This window comes from Salvelinus namaycush, chromosome 7, assembly GCF_016432855.1.
Source record: "Salvelinus namaycush isolate Seneca chromosome 7, SaNama_1.0, whole genome shotgun sequence".
NCBI lineage: Eukaryota > Metazoa > Chordata > Actinopteri > Salmoniformes > Salmonidae > Salvelinus > Salvelinus namaycush.
In genome coordinates, this window is record NC_052313.1 from 57,822,787 (window position 1) to 57,842,002 (window position 19,216).

A 19,216-nucleotide genomic window follows, 5' to 3' on the forward strand; every position below is an offset into this window, starting at 1 on the left:
TTTTCATAATCAAACAAACCATCTTATGAGTAGCCTAGCTGGTTGGCTAGCTCAACCAATAGAGGCCAAGTCTGAGAGGGACAGTTGATGGCTTGATCAGAGGAGATGACCAGGGAGATGGTTGATGAAGATGGAGTCCGGTAATGATCTTGTAGAGGGCTAGCTACTCTGGGAACCAGCGGTTTCAGTCGTGGCTTACTACATACTTTTTACTAAATAGTAAGTAGTACAATTAGTACACAGTATGTCGTTTAAGTAAGTAGTAGGCAAGCCAGAGTCCGAACACGGCACGTTTTAGTCGCTGGGTTTCTAAGTGACAGAAGACGTTGGATGGATGCCAACAACCTTTGATACTGACGTAATTTCACTTGATCATGCTGCCTGTAAAAGCTAACTAGGCCTAGTCTATATCAAAACAATCAAGACTGATAGTTAGGAACATCCAGGTGATGCTAGACACAGAATACGTAAAGAAAGTCATACTATCAACTTAGGTCTTCCTCTATAAATGAATCCATCACATTTTAGGCATAACTGTTTTACAGCAACAGTTGTTAAATCTTTACATTAGATCTATCCTCATCCCTCCCATCCTAACACTCCCCCTTATCTCTCTATACACACCCCATTCGTCTCTGGAGGGTACCATTCAGTGGGGATAAGGGGCACCGGATTGAGACTCATTAAAATATGACACGCCATTTCCGTCTGGCTGCCCTGGGGTCTAATAACTGCATGGCGGTCTTCATTTATCCTCGGGGAGAAGTGGAGCAAGTGTCCCACTGGCCCTTATCTGAACGGGAGCTTAACGCCCCACTGAACAACCCTCCAGGCAGTACACTTTGTTGGCTGTGCCAAGAGAAACTGTCTGACCCCCTAAATCTTACTGTACCCCTTTACTGTCCCAGTAGGATGCATTACATACTGTACACGCCAACACACGCACAGATCAACACGCGCACGCACCGTCAACACATGCACCGTCAACACACACACAACCATCCACACCTGTCCGCAAACACACCGTCAACACACATGCACCGTCAACACACGCGCATGCACCGTCAACACAAGCGCACGCATGCACCGTCAACACACACGCACCGTCAACACGCACGCTCCTGCACCGTCAACACGCACGCACCCACGCACCGTCAACACACGCGCATGCACCGTCAACACACACGCACCCACGCACCGTCAACACACACGCACCCACGCACCGTCAACACGCACGCTCCTGCACCGTCAACACACACGCACCCACGCACCGTCAACACACACGCACCCACGCACCGTCAACCCGCACGCTCCTGCACCGTCAACACGCGCGCACCCACGCACCGTCAACACGCACGCACCGTCAACACACACGCACCGTCAACACGCACGCACCGTCAACACACACGCACCCACGCACTGTCAACACGCACGCACCGTCAACACACACGCACCCACGCACCGTCAACACACACGCACCCACGCACCGTCAACACCCACGCACCGTCAACACACACGCACCCACGCACCGTCAACACACACGCACCCACGCACCGTCAACCCGCACGCACCCGCACCGCCAACACGCACGCTCCTGCACCGTCAACACGCACGCACCCATGCACCGTCAACACGCACGCACCCACGCACCGTCAACACCCACGCACCGTCAACACCCACGCACCGTCAACACCCACGCACCGTCAACACCCACGCACCGTCAACACCCACGCACCGTCAACACACACGCTCCTGCACCGTCAACACGCACGCACCGTCAACACGCACGCACCGTCAACACGCACGCACCCACGCACCGTCAACACGCACGCACCCGCACCGCCAACACGCACGCTCCTGCACCGTCAACACGCACGCACGCTCCCGCACCGTCAACACACACGCACCCACGCACCGTCAACACGCACGCACCGTCAACACGCACGCACCCATGCACCGTCAACACGCACGCACCCACGCACCGTCAACGCGCACAAACCGTCAACGCGCACGCACCGTCAACACGCACGCGCGCGCACCGTCAACACGCACGCACGCACCGTCAACACGCACAAACGCACCGTCAACACACACGCACGCACCGTCATCACGCACGCACGCACGCACCGTCATCACGCACCCACGCACCGTCAACACACACCCACGCACCGTCATCACGCACGCACCCATGCACCGTCAACACGCACGCACGCACCCACGCACCGTCAACACACACGCACGCACGCACCGTCAACACGCACGCACCCATGCACCGTCAACGCGCGCGCACCGTCAACACGCACGCGCGCGCACCGTCAACACGCACGCACGCACCGTCATCACGCACGCACGCACCGTCAACACGCACGCACGCACCCACGCACCGTCATCACGCACGCACGCACCGTCAACACGCACGCACGCACCCACGCACCGTCAACACACACCCACGCACCGTCATCACGCACGCACGCACCCACGCACCGTCAACACGCACGCACGCACCCACGCACCGTCATCACGCACGCACGCACGCACCGTCAACACGCACGCACCCACGCACCGTCAACACGCGCGCACCGTCAACACGCGCGCGCCCGCGCACCGTCAACACGCGCGCGCCCGCGCACCGTCAACACGCGCGCACCGTCAACACGCGCGCACCCGCGCACCGTCAACACGCACAAATGCACCGTCAACACACACGCACGCACCGTCATCACGCACGCACGCACCCACGCACCGTCAACACGCACGCACCAACGCACCGTCAACACGCACGCACCCACGCACCGTCAACACGCACGCACCCACGCACCGTCAACACGCACGCACGCACCCACCCACGCACCGTCAACACGCACGCACCCACCGTCAACACGCACGCACCCACCCACCGTCAACACGCACGCACCCACGCACCGTCAACACGCACGCACCCACGCACCGTCAACACGCACGCACCCACGCACCGTCAACACGCACGCACCCACCCACCGTCAACACGCACGCACCCACCCACCGTCAACACGCACGCACCCACGCACCGTCAACACGCACGCACCCACGCACCGTCAACACGCACGCACCCACCCACCGTCAACACGCACGCACCCACCCACCGTCAACACGCACGCACCCACCCACCGTCAACACACACACCCACAACACACACGCACCCACAACACACACGCACCGTCAACACACACGCACCCACGCACCGTCAACACGCATGCACCCATGCACCGTCAACACACACGCACCCACGCACCGTCAACACACACGCACCCACGCACCGTCAACACACACGCTACCCACGCACCGTCAACACACACGCACCCACAACACACGCACCCACGCACCGTCAACACACGCACCGTCAACACGCACGCACCCACCCACGCACCGTCAACACGCACGCACCCACCGTCAACACGCACGCACCCACCCACCGTCAACACGCACGCACCCACGCACCGTCAACACGCACGCACCCACGCACCGTCAACACGCACGCACCCACCCACCGTCAACACGCACGCACCCACCCACCGTCAACACGCACGCACCCACCCACCGTCAACACGCACGCACCCACGCACCGTCAACACGCACGCACCCACCCACCGTCAACACACACGCACCCACCCACCGTCAACACACACACCCACAACACACACGCACCCACAACACACACGCACCCACAACACACACGCACCCACCCACCGTCAACACACACGCACCCACCCACCGTCAACACACACACCCACAACACACACGCACCCACAACACACACGCACCCACGCACCGTCAACACACACGCACCCACGCACCGTCAACACACACGCACCCATGCACCGTCAACACACACGCACCCACGCACCGTCAACACACACACCCACAACACACACGCACCCACAACACACACGCACCCACGCACCGTCAACACACACGCACCCACGCACCGTCAACACACACGCACCCATGCACCGTCAACACACACGCACCGTCAACACACATGCACCCACGCACCGTCAACACACACGCACCCACGCACCGTCAACACACACGCACCCACCCACCGTCAACACACACACCCACAACACACACGCACCCACAACACACACGCACCCACAACACACACGCACCCACCCACCGTCAACACACACACCCACAACACACACGCACCCACAACACACACGCACCCACGCACCCACAACACACACGCACCCACCCACCGTCAACACACACGCACCCACCCACCGTCAACACACACACCCACAACACACACGCACCCACAACACACACGCACCCACAACACACACGCACCCACGCACCGTCAACACACACGCACCCACGCACCGTCAACACACACGCACCCACGCACCGTCAACACACACGCACCCACGCACCGTCAACACACACGCACCCACGCACCGTCAACACACACGCACCCACGCACCGTCAACACACACGCACCCACCCACCGTCAACACGCACGCACCCACCCACCGTCAACACGCACGCACCCACCCACCGTCAACACGCACGCACCCACCCACCGTCAACACGCACGCACCCACGCACCGTCAACACGCACGCACCCACGCACCGTCAACACGCACGCACCCACGCACCGTCAACACGCACGCACCCACGCACCGTCAACACGCACGCTCCCACGCACCGTCAACACACACGCACCCACAACACACACGCACGCACCGTCAACACACACGCACCCACGCACCGTCAACACACACGCACCCACGCACCGTCAACACACACGCACCCACGCACCGTCAACACGCACGCACGCACCGTCAACACACACGCACGCACCGTCAACACACACGCACGCACCGTCAACACACACGCACCCACGCACCGTCAACACACACGCACCCACGCACCGTCAACACACACGCTCCTGCACCGTCAACACGCACGCTCCTGCACCGTCAACACGCACGCACGCACGCACCGTCAACACACATGCACCCACGCACCGTCAACACGCACGCTCCTGCACCGTCAACACGCACGCTCCTGCACCGTCAACACGCACGCTCCTGCACCGTCAACACGCACGCTCCTGCACCGTCAACACGCACGCTCCTGCACCGTCAACACGCACGCTCCTGCACCGTCAACACGCACGCTCCTGCACCGTCAACACGCACGCTCCTGCACCGTCAACACGCACGCTCCTGCACCGTCAACACGCACGCTCCTGCACCGTCAACACGCACGCTCCTGCACCGTCAACACGCACGCTCCTGCACCGTCAACACGCACGCTCCTGCACCGTCAACACGCACGCTCCTGCACCGTCAACACGCACGCTCCTGCACCGTCAACACGCACGCTCCTGCACCGTCAACACGCACGCTCCTGCACCGTCAACACGCACGCTCCTGCACCGTCAACACGCACGCTCCTGCACCGTCAACACGCACGCTCCTGCACCGTCAACACGCACGCTCCTGCACCGTCAACACGCACGCTCCTGCACCGTCAACACGCACGCTCCTGCACCGTCAACACGCACGCTCCTGCACCGTCAACACGCACGCTCCTGCACCGTCAACACGCACGCTCCTGCACCGTCAACACGCACGCTCCTGCACCGTCAACACGCACGCTCCTGCACCGTCAACACGCACGCTCCTGCACCGTCAACACGCACGCTCCTGCACCGTCAACACGCACGCTCCTGCACCGTCAACACGCACGCTCCTGCACCGTCAACACGCACGCTCCTGCACCGTCAACACGCACGCTCCTGCACCGTCAACACGCACGCTCCTGCACCGTCAACACGCACGCTCCTGCACCGTCAACACGCACGCTCCTGCACCGTCAACACGCACGCTCCTGCACCGTCAACACGCACGCTCCTGCACCGTCAACACGCACGCTCCTGCACCGTCAACACGCACGCTCCTGCACCGTCAACACGCACGCTCCTGCACCGTCAACACGCACGCTCCTGCACCGTCAACACGCACGCTCCTGCACCGTCAACACGCACGCTCCTGCACCGTCAACACGCACGCTCCTGCACCGTCAACACGCACGCTCCTGCACCGTCAACACACACGCTCCTGCACCGTCAACACACACGCTCCTGCACCGTCAACACAGTCACTACAACAGCTCCTCTTCTTTCAGAGTCCATAACATCTGCAATAACAGCGTTGCTGTTGTAAAATGCCCTTCACTGATTCTCCAAAGACAAAGGTGATATGTGATCCGAGTGGATTACATGACAACCAGAGAGAGTACTGTGCCAGCTCTCTGCTACTGCCAGACTGACTGGCACCTGAAGATGACATCACCGCTAGTATGGAGCAGATCAGCCTGGGTTCCAGAACGATTAGTGATATACTGTTAGCTGCAAGACTGTCTACTTGTAACCACATACCACACGTTTCAATGTAAACAGTTACATGGACACATTATTTCCTGCCTGCTACGACTCACACACTCTGCTGCAAAGTTATGAGTACATCCGCACACACATAGACACTCTGCTGCAAAATGTTACTAACATACGTACGCACACACAGACTAACTGAACCCTGCAGCTCTATGACCTAGGAGACATCAACATGTTCTGCACTCACACACACAGCGACACGCACGCCCAGCGACACGCACGCCCAGCGACACCCCAGTGACACGCACGCCCAGCGACACGCACGACCACCATCTAAATCATTTCTTTAAGGCTCACCTTCCACAGCAACATTCTCATGGAGAATGTTAAAGACCGGCATGGCCGTTTCACCCTTTACTCTCCTCTCTCTCTCCCCCCTTGCAGTCTGTCTCTCTCCCGTGACGCTGCCTGATCCTGGCTCGACACTCAGCTGCACTTAGAAGACCAGATCAGTGGATTCCTCTGTCCTTGCCAGGGACAGCCGCTGAGGCCGCACGCACACAAACACACGTCTCTGTGCTGCTCATATGGAAGAAACATCAAGAAAAAGGGGATGTGGAGAAACATTCACACGACTATTACACTGAGTTAAACACACAGCTGTTCATATGAGCACGTTCACCCAAGCACACACACACCTGTCCATCTGCTGCCCTGATCTCATCTAGGGCATAGCCAATCAGAACGAGCAACAGAGAGCGAGCGAGAGGAGAGAGAGAGAGCAATAGCTCCATTGGCTCAGAGGGACAGGGCCTGTCTCATTCCAGTGTGTGTTGTTTGACAGAGACACTGAAGCAGAGAGCTCTTATTAGAATTGTACCCCCTCTACACAATGACTGTCCTGTCAGTCACACTAGATCACCATGTAACACTGCCCTGTCAGTCCCACCATGACTGCCCTGTCAGTCCCACCATGACTGCCCTGTCAGTCCCACCATGACTGCCCTGTCAGTCCCACCATGACTGCCCTGTCAGTCCCACCATCAACACCATGACATCCCTGTCAGTCCCACCATCAACACCATCACTGCCCTGTCAGTCCCACCATCAACACCATCACTGCCGTGTCAGTCCCACCAGATCATAGAACACTGCTCTGCCAGTCACACCAATGAATACACAACAGGAAGTGATGAGCGCAAGGTACTTTTACCACGGATACAAAACACCGATTCCACCTCTTCCCTGTAACTAGAAAGTCACACAGGATTCCCATTCTTTCTCGTATGTTAATAACATACAACAACTAGACTTGGGCGGTATCCAGGCGTTCATACCGTTCTTCTGCCATCCCAGGATTTACAGTATCCAGGCGTTCATACCGTTCTTCTGCCATCCCAGGATTCACAGTATCCAGGCGTTCATACCGTTCTTCTGCCATCCCAGGATTCACAGTATCCAGGCGTTCATACCGTTCTTCTGCCATCCCAGGATTTACAGTATCCAGGTGTTCATACCGTCCTTCTGCCATCCCAGGATTTACAGTATCCAGGCGTTCATACCGTTCTTCTGCCATCCCAGGATTTACAGTATCCAGGTGTTCATACCGTTCTTCTGCCATCCCAGGATTTACAGTATCCAGGCGTTCATACCGTTCTTCTGCCATCCCAGGATTTACAGTATCCAGGTGTTCATACCGTTCTTCTGCCATCCCAGGATTTACAGTATCCAGGCGTTCATACCGTTCTGCCATCCCAGGATTTACAGTATCCAGGCGTTCATACCGTTCTTCTGCCATCCCAGGATTTACAGTATCCAGGCGTTCATACCGTTCTTCTGCCATCCCAGGATTTACAGTATCCAGGCGTTCATACCGTTCTTCTGCCATCCCAGGATTTACAGTATCCAGGCGTTCATACCGTTCTTCTGCCATCCCAGGATTTACAGTATCCAGGCGTTCATACCGTTCTTCTGCCATCCCAGGATTTACAGTATCCAGGCGTTCATACCGTTCTTCTGCCATCCCAGGATTTACAGTATCCAGGCGTTCATACCGTTCTTCTGCCATCCCAGGATTTACAGTATCCAGGCGTTCATACCGTTCTTCTGCCATCCCAGGATTTACAGTATCCAGGCGTTCATACCGTTCTTCTGCCATCCCAGGATTTACAGTATCCAGGCGTTCATACCGTTCTTCTGCCATCCCAGGATTTACAGTATCCAGGCGTTCATACCGTTCTTCTGCCATCCCAGGATTTACAGTATCCAGGCGTTCATACCGTTCTTCTGCCATCCCAGGATTTACAGTATCCAGGCGTTCATACCGTTCTTCTGCCATCCCAGGATTTACAGTATCCAGGCGTTCATACCGTTCTTCTGCCATCCCAGGATTTACAGTATCCAGGTGTTCATACCGTTCTTCTGCCATCCCAGGATTCACAGTATCCAGGCGTTCATACCGTTCTTCTGCCATCCCAGGATTCACAGTATCCAGGCGTTCATACCGTTCTGCCATCCCAGGATTTACAGTATTACCAGCATAGAACACAAGACGCATAGACGCTTTTAGCTAAATGCTAACATGACAAACCAATTGCAAAGACAAATTCAGCTCGCAAAGTTATAGAAGTACAGCTAGTAGCCATTTTCGGTGCGAGTGGACATTGAAAAGCTAAATTGAACGAGAGAAATGAACAAAGTTGTGATGCATGCTTGTCTGAAGGGAGAGCAGCCTGTGTACATGGAGCAGAGGGGAGAGCAGCCTGTGTACATGGAGCAGAGGGGAGAGCAGCCTGTGTACGTGGAGCAGAGGGGAGAGCAGCCTGTGTACATGGAGCAGAGGGGAGAGCAGCCTGTGTACATGGAGCAGAGGGGAGAGCAGCCTGTGTACATGGAGCAGAGGGGAGAGCAGCCTGTGTACATGGAGCAGAGGGGAGAGCAGCCTGTGTACGTGGAGCAGAGGGGAGAGCAGCCTGTGTACGTGGAGCAGAGGGGAGAGCAGCCTGTGTACATGGAGCAGAGGGGAGAGCAGCCTGTGTACATGGAGCAGAGGGGAGAGCAGCCTGTGTACATGGAGCAGAGGGGAGAGCAGCCTGTGTACGTGGAGCAGAGGGGAGAGCAGCCTGTGTACGTGGAGCAGAGGGGAGAGCAGCCTGTGTACGTGGAGCAGAGGGGAGAGCAGCCTGTGTACATGGAGCAGAGGGGAGAAGGGAGAGCAGCAGAGGGGAGAAGGGAGAGCAGCTTGTGTACATGGAGCAGAGGGGAGAAGGGAGAGCAGCTTGTGTACATGGAGCAGAGGGGAGAAGGGAGAGCAGCCTGTGTACATGGAGCAGAGGGGAGAAGGAAGAGCAGCCTGTGTACATGGAGCAGAGGGGAGAAGGGAGAGCAGCCTGTGTACGTGGAGCAGAGGGGAGAAGGGAGAGCAGCCTGTGTACATGGAGCAGAGGGGAGAAGGGAGAGCAGCCTGTGTACATGGAGCAGAGGGGAGAAGAACAGTGAGGATGACAAAAACACTAGTGGGGGGAAAAAATGGCAGCTGTACAGATACCTTATCTAGAGCTCTGACTTCTCAAACACGTCAGAAAGCCAACATCCCGTCTCCTTATTAATTCAGACACTTACTCAGCTAACTAACAAGTAACCAAATACCCAGCTGGAGAGTATAGCACATCTTAGCCAGTTACAAGATATCTGATGGCAAACATTTAGTAGTGAATTGCATACAACTAACTTCATCACCTCATGAGCATCACACAACGCTACTGACTCACCAGCTTTGTCCCGTTGTGCTCTTTACAACCAACACCTGACTGGCTGCTGTTCTGGGGAACTACGGTAAGCTTCATCATTTAAATAACGTGACAGACGAAATGAAGAACGGAATGTTCTTTATCTCCTAACATATTGCACCACTTGACTGCAGGTATTTACGTACATTTGCTACAACATATTAAAATGAATTGAAAAACTTCAAATAAATAGTTTCAACGGTATTGATGGTATATGAAAAGCATCCCGTGGGTATTTCCAAATAACCCAGTATACCTCCCAACCTTAACAAGCACACACTGACACACACGGAGGTGACTCACTCATGTATCTGAAGGTCTCCTCGGCCAGCATGGGGGAGATGGCGGCGGGGCAGGGCTCCTCTTCAGGGGAGCAGATGGGAGAGATCACCCAGTCCTGGCTGTCATACAGATACAGAGACTCTGACCCCTGGGAGCCCATGGACCCCCGACCTCCACACTGCTTACTGCTGCTACTGGTGTCATCTGGGGAAGAGGGGGGGTTAAGCATTCAAAGACAGAACCAAATATTGCCATCATCCATGCAACAAAATAGTATGATCAAAATAGTGGGCGCAGTACTAGTGATGATCAGAGGGGGGCGCCATACTAATACTGTAAATCTACACATCGCCCCCTATAGATGAAACCAACTCATTGCTGAAGCTGATTTCTGTAATGCTGCCTTAGTCTTCACTCAGATGGATGGTGTCTGAGTGCTGGGTTGAGAGTGGGGATGAGTGTGTGTGTGTGTGTGTGTGTGTGTGTGTGTGTGTGTGTGTGTGTGTGTGTGTGTGTGAGTCATGAATGTGTATGTATGGCAGGGAGTGTGTGTGTGAATCATGAATGTGTGTGTGTGTGTGTGTGTGTGTGTGTGTATGTGTTCCCGTGGCTCTGGCAGTGCATAACACAATGTCTTCCGGTTCAGTGGTTATGTGGTTTAGTGGGCTGGGCTAACTATAGCAGGAGACTCGAGTCCTCACAACTGTGTAGACAGACAGGAAAACACACACACATAGCACACACACCATCCTCAAACAGGCCTTGAAGGGTGTGTGGTTGCAGTTTTTTTCAGGAGAGCCAAGTCAGGTACGCAAGGCTCCCTCTCCTGTCCTCTCTCCATTTCCCTCACCTGTCCTCTCTCCATTTCCCTCTCCTGTCCTGCAGTCTCCTGTCCTCTCTCCATTTCCCTCTCCTGTCCTCTCTCTCCATTTCCCTCTCCTGTCCTGTAGTCTCCTGTCCTCTCTCTCCATCCCCCCTTTCCTGCAGTCTCCTGTCCTCTCTCCATCAAGTCCTGCAGTCTCCTGTCCTCTCTCCATCATGTCCTGCAGTCTCCTGTCCTCTCTCCATCATGTCCTGCAGTCTCCTGTCCTCTCTCTCCATTTCCCTCTCCTGTCCTCTCTCTCCATTTCCCTCTCCTGTCCTGTAGTCTCCTGTCCTCTCTCCATCATGTCCTGCAGTCTCCTGTCCTCTCTCCATCAAGTCCTGCAGTCTCCTGTCCTCTCTCCATCATGTCCTGCAGTCTCCTGTCCTCTCTCCATCATGTCCTGCAGTCTCCTGTCCTCTCTCCATCATGTCCTGCAGTCTCCTGTCCTCTCTCCATCATGTCCTGCAGTCTCCTGTCCTCTCTCCATCATGTCCTGCAGTCTCCTGTCCTCTCTCCATCTACCTCCTGTCCTGCAGTCTCCTGTCCTCTCTCTGTCTCTCGTCTCTCTCTCTCCTCAGTGTCTACTGCCCCCTCTCCTCCTGTTTACCTCTCTCCTCTCCACTCTTCTCCCCCCTTCCTCTTCACTCACCAGTCTCTGTGCTCCCGCCCTTCTTCTCCACGCCACGGGGTTTCACCTCAAACATCTCTCCTGTTTGTCTGCTCACCGCGTGGGTGGAGCCTCCACCGCTCTCACACACACCGCCGGACAGGAAGACAGCGCCGCTGTGACATCACATACGGGAGCCTGTAGGACAGTGGTGTCAGACACACACAGTCTCCAATACTGGCCTCTGAACCCTAACCCTTAGCAGAAACAACAGAAGCAGACCAGCAGAGTGTTCAGTAGGGAGAAACGTTTTGGAACAGAGTGAAACAGGAGGTACTACTAGTAAGTAGGCTATACTCTGAGTACAAAACGCCCCCCCCCCCCCCCCCCTCCTCCATATATATTTTAATAGGCTACACTGTGTATATCAAAGATTAGGAACACCTTCTCATTTACAACTGCGACCTGGCCAAGATAAAGCAAAGCGACACAAACAACAACACAGAGTTACACATGGAATAAACAAACATACAGTCAATAACACAATAGATACGTCAATATACAGTGTGTGCAAATGAGGTAGGATAAGGGAGCTAAGTAAATAAATAGGCCATAGTGGGGAAATAATTACAATTTAGCATTTAAACACTGGAGTGATAGATGTGCAGAAGATGAGTGTGCAAGTAGAGATACTGGGGTGCAAAGGAGCAAAAAATAAAAATAACAGTTTGGGGATGAGGTAGTTGGATGTGCTATTTACAGATGGGCTATGTACAGAATAGATGCAGTGATCTGTGAGCTGCTCTGACAGCTGGTGCTTAAAGCTAGTGAGGGAGATATGAGTCTCCAGCTTCAGTGATTTTTGCAATTCGTTCCAGTCATTTGCAGCAGAGACCTGGAAGGAAAGGCGGCCAAAGGAGGAATTGGTTAAATAAAAAAATATTTAAAGAACTGTTGAGCGTGAAAAACCCAACCAGCATTGCAGTTCTTGACACAAATCGATGCACCTGGCACCTACTACCATACCCTATTAAAAGGCACTTAAATATTTTACAATGATTGAAGTAGATTTAACAAGTGACATCAATAAGGGATCATAGCTTTCACCTGGATTCACCTGGTCAGCCTATGTCAATGAAAGAGGTGTTCTTAATGTTTTGTACACTCAGTGTATGTCCAATAAGAACATAGACGGCGAAAAGCTATGCTATTATAAAAACTTTCAGTGTAACCCACAGACAAATTGAGCTGTAGCTTCTCTTCCTCTTGCCCCCCCCCCCCCTTCTATCCTTCCTTGTCATTTCTCCATCTCCATCTCACTCCCTCTAGGACAGAAATATTCCCCCAGCTGATTCTGCTGTTGGAGGTCTTAACCAATGAGTGTCTGAGTGAGTCATACTGTCAGCTAGAGCCCTAGTGAAAACACTAGAGTATAGAGACCACTCCTAGCCTCCTCCAGGCTCTAGTGAAAACACTAGAGTAGAGACTATTCCTAGCCTCCTCCAGGCTCTAGTGAAAACACTAGTCTATAGAGACCACTCCTAGCCTCCTCCAGGCTCTAGTGAAAACACTAGTCTATAGAGACCACTCCTAGCCTCCTCCAGGCTCTAGTGAAAACACTAGAGTAGAGACTATTCCTAGCCTCCTCCAGGCTCTAGTGAAAACACTAGTCTATAGAGACCACTCCTAGCCTCCTCCAGGCTCTAGTGAAAACACTAGTCTATAGAGACCACTCCTAGCCTCCTCCAGGCTCTAGTGAAAACACTAGTCTATAGAGACCCCTCCTAGCCTCCTCCAGGCTCTAGTGAAAACACTAGTCTATAGAGACCACTCCTAGCCTCCTCCAGGCTCTAGTGAAAACACTAGTTTATAGAGACCACTCCTAGCCTCCTCCAGCAGCTAAAATGCCAATCACAGTCCTATTGTAGGACAGGCAAGCTGCAGACAGAAATGTGCCACATAGCATTAGAGAGGGGGTGGGGGGAAGCCCCTTCCTGTTGTTTGACACGGAGACGCCTTCCAGTGTTAAAGGGATGACACAAGACAGGATGCGAGTTCTTAAAGGGGCAGCTTCCCACGAGAAGCCAAGCACATTCTTAAAGGCAAAGGCTTCTGACTGTGTTATGGAGTTGGAGGCAGAGCGAAGGCACCGAGTGACCAGTGTGTGTCGTACATGTGTGGTGTGTTGGTCCTGGGCCAAGGCTAGGCTAGTGTAGAGCTAGTGCTGTCTACAACATTTCAAGGTGAAAATAGAGTAGGAGTCTCTGTCTGAGTGTGTTGTGTCGTGTGCGAGCGTGTCCCAGACTTTCATCCTGGGTCAGGGCTAGTGCAGTGCCTTCTAAGATGATATAAAATCTCTGCATGTGAAAGAGAGAGACTGAGTATCCCTCTGCATGTGAAACACACACGAGAGAGAGAGGGCTTGTATCCCTCAGCTAAATAGCAGCTCAGACTACTTACATAAGATAACTCAGTCAGCCTCAGGAACCCCCAAAATATCACTGCTGCAGTGTACACTCATCCTCGGGGGAATCATCACAGTGACATTCATCTTTTCCATTCCTTCTCGTTTCCACTCTATTTCCAATATCAGGAGTGATAGTCGTAGGGAATGTGCTTACGAGTCAACTACATATGACTAGAAGCAAAATACCCTAGATGTTCCATACACCAACCAGGGTCGTATTCATTAGTGCACACCGTATCAAAACATTCTGCAATGGAAAACTAAAACAAGCATTTCTTATTGGACAAAGTCAGGTACAGGTACTGTAAGTCCCTCCCCGTTTTGGCCCTTTTGCTTCCGTTTCCCAGTAAATAAGACCCAGAAGTCCTGCTTTGAGATGAAGAAGCCCCACCAAGTATGTTTAATGCAACCTTTTGAATTGGACTTAGCATCAGATACATCCATCCTTACCCACAGTAGTGCAGCAGGCCTCGTTTCAGTAACATATACATCCTTGGACAAAGCAAATTGGAGTTGACAGTACACTGCACCACATGCTGTCACTGGTCTACTCTGCACACAAGAGACGAGGTAGCTAACTGAGACATACATACATAAAGCCATGTCTACTCTACACACAAGAGACGAGGTAGCTAACTGAGACATACATACATAAAGCCATGTCTACTCTACACACAAGAGACGAGGTAGCTAACTGAGACATACATACATAAAGCCATGTCTACTCTACACACAAGAGACGAGGTAGCTAACTGAGACATGGCTTTATATTTCCTTCCTTCTCCCTGACTGCAGGAAGATTCTCTAGCCTTGTCTAGCCTACATCCTTCTCTTCAAGCTGTGATCTCATCCTAGCCCATCTACCCCATGCTACCACCAAGCAATCAATACCTTTAACAACTGAGGGACAGTGAACAAGTAAACACATTGAGGAGAGGGGAAGAGAATCAGAGCGTAGCCCCACCACCCTCCCCCTTTCTCTGATAAGGTGAAAGGTCAAATGAGAGGCATTTCCCAAGAGATGGCTTTCCCAATGGCTTCCCTTCCTCATCTTCTGTCATTCCCTACCACTGATCTACAAGGGCTTGACAGGTCAAAGCAGCATGGTGGAGACTGTCTACAAGGGCTTGACAGGTCAAAGCAGCATGGTGGAGACTGTCTACAGGGGCTTGACAGGTCAAAGCAGCATGGTGGAGACTGTCTACAAGGGCTTGACAGATCAAAGCAGCATGGTGGAGACTGTCTACAAGGGCTTGACAGGTCAAAGCAGCATGGTGGAGACTGTCTACAGGGGCTTGACAGGTCAAAGCAGCATGGTGGAGACTGTCTACAAGGGCTTGACAGGTCAAAGCAGCATGGTGGAGACTGTCTACAAGGGCTTGACAGGTCAAAGCAGCATGGTGGAGACTGTCTACAAGGGCTTGACAGGTCAAAGCAGCATGGTGGAGACTGTCTACAAGGGCTTGACAGGTCAAAGCAGCATGGTGGAGACTGTCTACAGGGGCTTGACAGGTCAAAGCAGCATGGTGGAGACTGTCTACAAGGGCTTGACAGGTCAAAGCAGCATGGTGGAGACTGTCTACAAGGGCTTGACAGGTCAAAGCAGCATGGTGGAGACGGTCTACAAGGGCTTGACAGGTCAAAGCAGCATGGTGGAGACGGTCTACAAGGGCTTGACAGGTCAAAGCAGCATGGTGGAGACTGTCTACAAGGGCTTGACAGGTCAAAGCAGCATGGTGGAGACGGTCTACAAGGGCTTGACAGATCAAAGCAGCATGGTGGAGACTGTCTACAAGGGCTTGACAGGTCAAAGCAGCATGGTGGAGACTGTCTACAGGGGCTTGACAGATCAAAGCAGCATGGTGGAGACTGTCTACAAGGGCTTGACAGGTCAAAGCAGCATGGTGGAGACTGTCTACAGGGGCTTGACAGGTCAAAGCAGCATGGTGGAGACTGTCTACAGGGGCTTGACAGGTCAAAGCAGCATGGTGGAGACTGTCTACAAGGGCTTGACAGGTCAAAGCAGCATGGTGGAGACTGTTGCCATCCCTTCCCCTTCCTGTAGTTATGAAGGAATAGAGAGGAGAAAGGGAGGTTATCTAATCTTGTGTACAGGTGCCGGACTAAGGTCTCATCTACAGTGATATGACCACCTGCTCTGACACCTGCTCTGCCCCAACCCTCTCTCTCACCCACTTTTACTGTTTTCATACTATCGTGACGAGCCGAACCGTGTCCTTTCAAGCAACTATGAGGGTCGCATAACCTGACCAGCGCAGTATAGCTTGGCTCAGTAGAGTGAAAGGAGTTCCTACAACTCTCTTCCTCCGACTGTGTGAGATTCCCTAGAAACAATCTCCAATTAGCTAGCCCACATCTAACGGACTCTCTTCTGCACATGACTGTTTGGGTATCAAGAGTGGAGAAGTGGAGAAGGTGGAAAGTTTTAAGTTCCTCGGTGTACACATCACGGACAAACTGAATTGGTCCACCCATACAGACAGCGTTGTGAAGAAGGCGCAGCAGCGCCTCTTCAACCTCAGGAGGCTGAAGAAATTCGGCTTGTCACCAAAAGCAATCACATATTTCTACAGATGCACAATCGAGAGCATCCTGTCGGGCTGTATCACCGCCTGGTACGGCAACTGCGCCGCCCACAACCGTAAGGCTCTCCAGAGGGTAGTGAGGTCTGCACAACGCATCACCGGGGGCAAACTACCTGCCCTCCAGGACACCTACACCACCCGATGTCACAGGAAGGCCATAAAGATCATCAAGGACAACAACCACCCAAGCCACTGCCTGTTCACCCCGCTATCATCCAGAAGGCGAGGTCAGTACAGGTGCATCAAAGCAGGGACCGAGAGACTGAAAAACAGCTTCTATCTCAAGGCCATCAGACTGTTAAACAGCCACCACTAACATTTAGTGGCCGCTGCCAACATACTGACTCAACTGCAGCCACTTTAATAATGGGAATTGCTGGAAATTATGTAAAAATGTACCACTAGCCACTTTAAACAATGCCACTTAATATAATGTTTACATACCCTACATTACTCATCTCATATGTATATGTATATACTGTACTCTATATCATCTACTGCATCTTGCCATCTTTATGTAATACATATATCACTAGCCACTTTAAACTATGCCACTTTATGTTTACATACCCTACATTACTCATCTCATATGTATATACTGTACTCTATACCATCTACTGCATCTTGCCTATGCCGTTCTGTACCATCACTCATTCATATATCTTTATGTACATATTCTTTATCCCTTTACACTTGTGTGTATAAGGTAGTAGTTGTGGAATTGTTAGGTTAGATTACTTGTTGGTTATTACTGCATTGTCGGAACTAGAAGCACAAGCATTTCGCTACACTCGCATTAACATCTGCTAACCATGTGTATGTGACAAATAAAATTTGATTTGAAGAGGGGGCAAGAGGACCATGTGATACCAGACTGTCTGAGCAGGAGTTCCATCACAACACCAGACACACATAACAACGGCTCTGGGACGGTCTGCTGAGTAGTTAGTGGAACAACTGTCCATAATCACACTCATCCTGAGGGGAACATTTCTTATTTACTTGAAACTGTAGTCTTATTTTTACTTGAAATATCAACAAAAGTTAGAAACATTCACATCTAGGAGGGAAGAAAGAATTAGCTAATTGTCATTCGGTCTAGAATTTGTGCATTAACATGTTCATAAATCAAATTTAACCAATGATTGGTGGAAATATTATCTACTTGATTCCAACAAGTACAAGACTGGATGTGAAGTTGAGATATTAGCTAAATGTTTAATTCCCAAGTCTTAACACTTAAATGATCCTAAACAGGGAATTCGAATATAGTCTTCTGGACTTTGGGATCTGCTGCAGTCGGCATAGGGCAATGTCAAACATTGATAACTACATTGTTGCTTTATCAACAGTAAGAATACTATTACGTGTTCGCGGGATACAGTGTAACCACCGTGGAGCGTACTCATAAACAACAACAAAACATCTCGCTGATTGTGGGTAATAATAAAAACAACGGCGTAGTATATGGATTTAAATAGAAACTGCGATGAGCATAAGTGACAAGTGCAACAATAATCATTGATCTCGGTACCAATGGAACAATTCGACAAGAGGACAGTGCAAGGACTTGTTTCATAATAATAAACCAAACCGACAATCGTTCTGAGAAGAGTGAGATTTGTTTTTTGGGGGGATAGTGATGATGAATAGTATGATGAATAGTATAACTCACTCCAGCTGATTAAGTTGACAAGCGAACATTGCAGAGCTAGGTAGTACTGTGGCACATCCGTGATTTCCATCCGGCCTTTGGCAAGGATTTCTCCCATCGATGTGGTCACTTATGATCCGGATTTTCATTTAATATAAATTAACATCAACCTACCTTTCGATGTATTTTAAACACCTTAGACAAATCCCAGAGCACATGTGGTCCCATCAATCCTAAATCTCAAACAATGGCAACAGTAGATATTAGGGAGAAAATTAGCAGACTGTTGGTGCTGTTGGTTTCAGCACGTCATGAAATAGCGCGCGGTTGAAATGAGTGACGTGTCAATTACGCGACGATATTTATTGAGTGGTGTTTCTAAATAAAAGTCCTACACTAAATACATTGAGATTTGTTATTAACATCTATTTGTTAATTCATTTTTTTTTTAAATGGAGTTAAGATACATGGAATTAAAACTAAAATATACTACGAATTAGGGAAAAAATACCAAAAAAGTACTGATATAAATCAGTGCGGTTCACAGATGAAAATGAAATGTATA

General features: G+C 52.0%; 1 protein-coding gene across 3 annotated transcripts in view; it reads right to left on the minus strand.

Annotated features, from left to right (window-relative positions):
• Positions 1–18,954, minus strand: part of trak2 (trafficking protein, kinesin binding 2) — a 56,008-nt gene extending 37,054 nt beyond the window's left edge. For 2 of the 3 annotated variants that reach the window (XM_038998404.1, XM_038998403.1), the window contains exons 1-3: positions 18,826–18,954; positions 11,967–12,181; positions 10,474–10,656 (exon numbers count right to left, since the gene is read on the minus strand). In XM_038998404.1, coding sequence (XP_038854332.1) covers positions 10,474–10,656; positions 11,967–12,021 — 238 coding nt within the window. In that variant the 5' untranslated portion in view covers positions 12,022–12,181; positions 18,826–18,954. Of the gene's footprint in view, positions 1–6,739; positions 6,941–10,473; positions 10,657–11,966; positions 12,182–18,825 lie in introns of those variants that run through there. The other variant, XM_038998405.1, reaches the window with a different exon arrangement.
• Between the last annotated feature and the right edge of the window lie 262 nt (positions 18,955–19,216).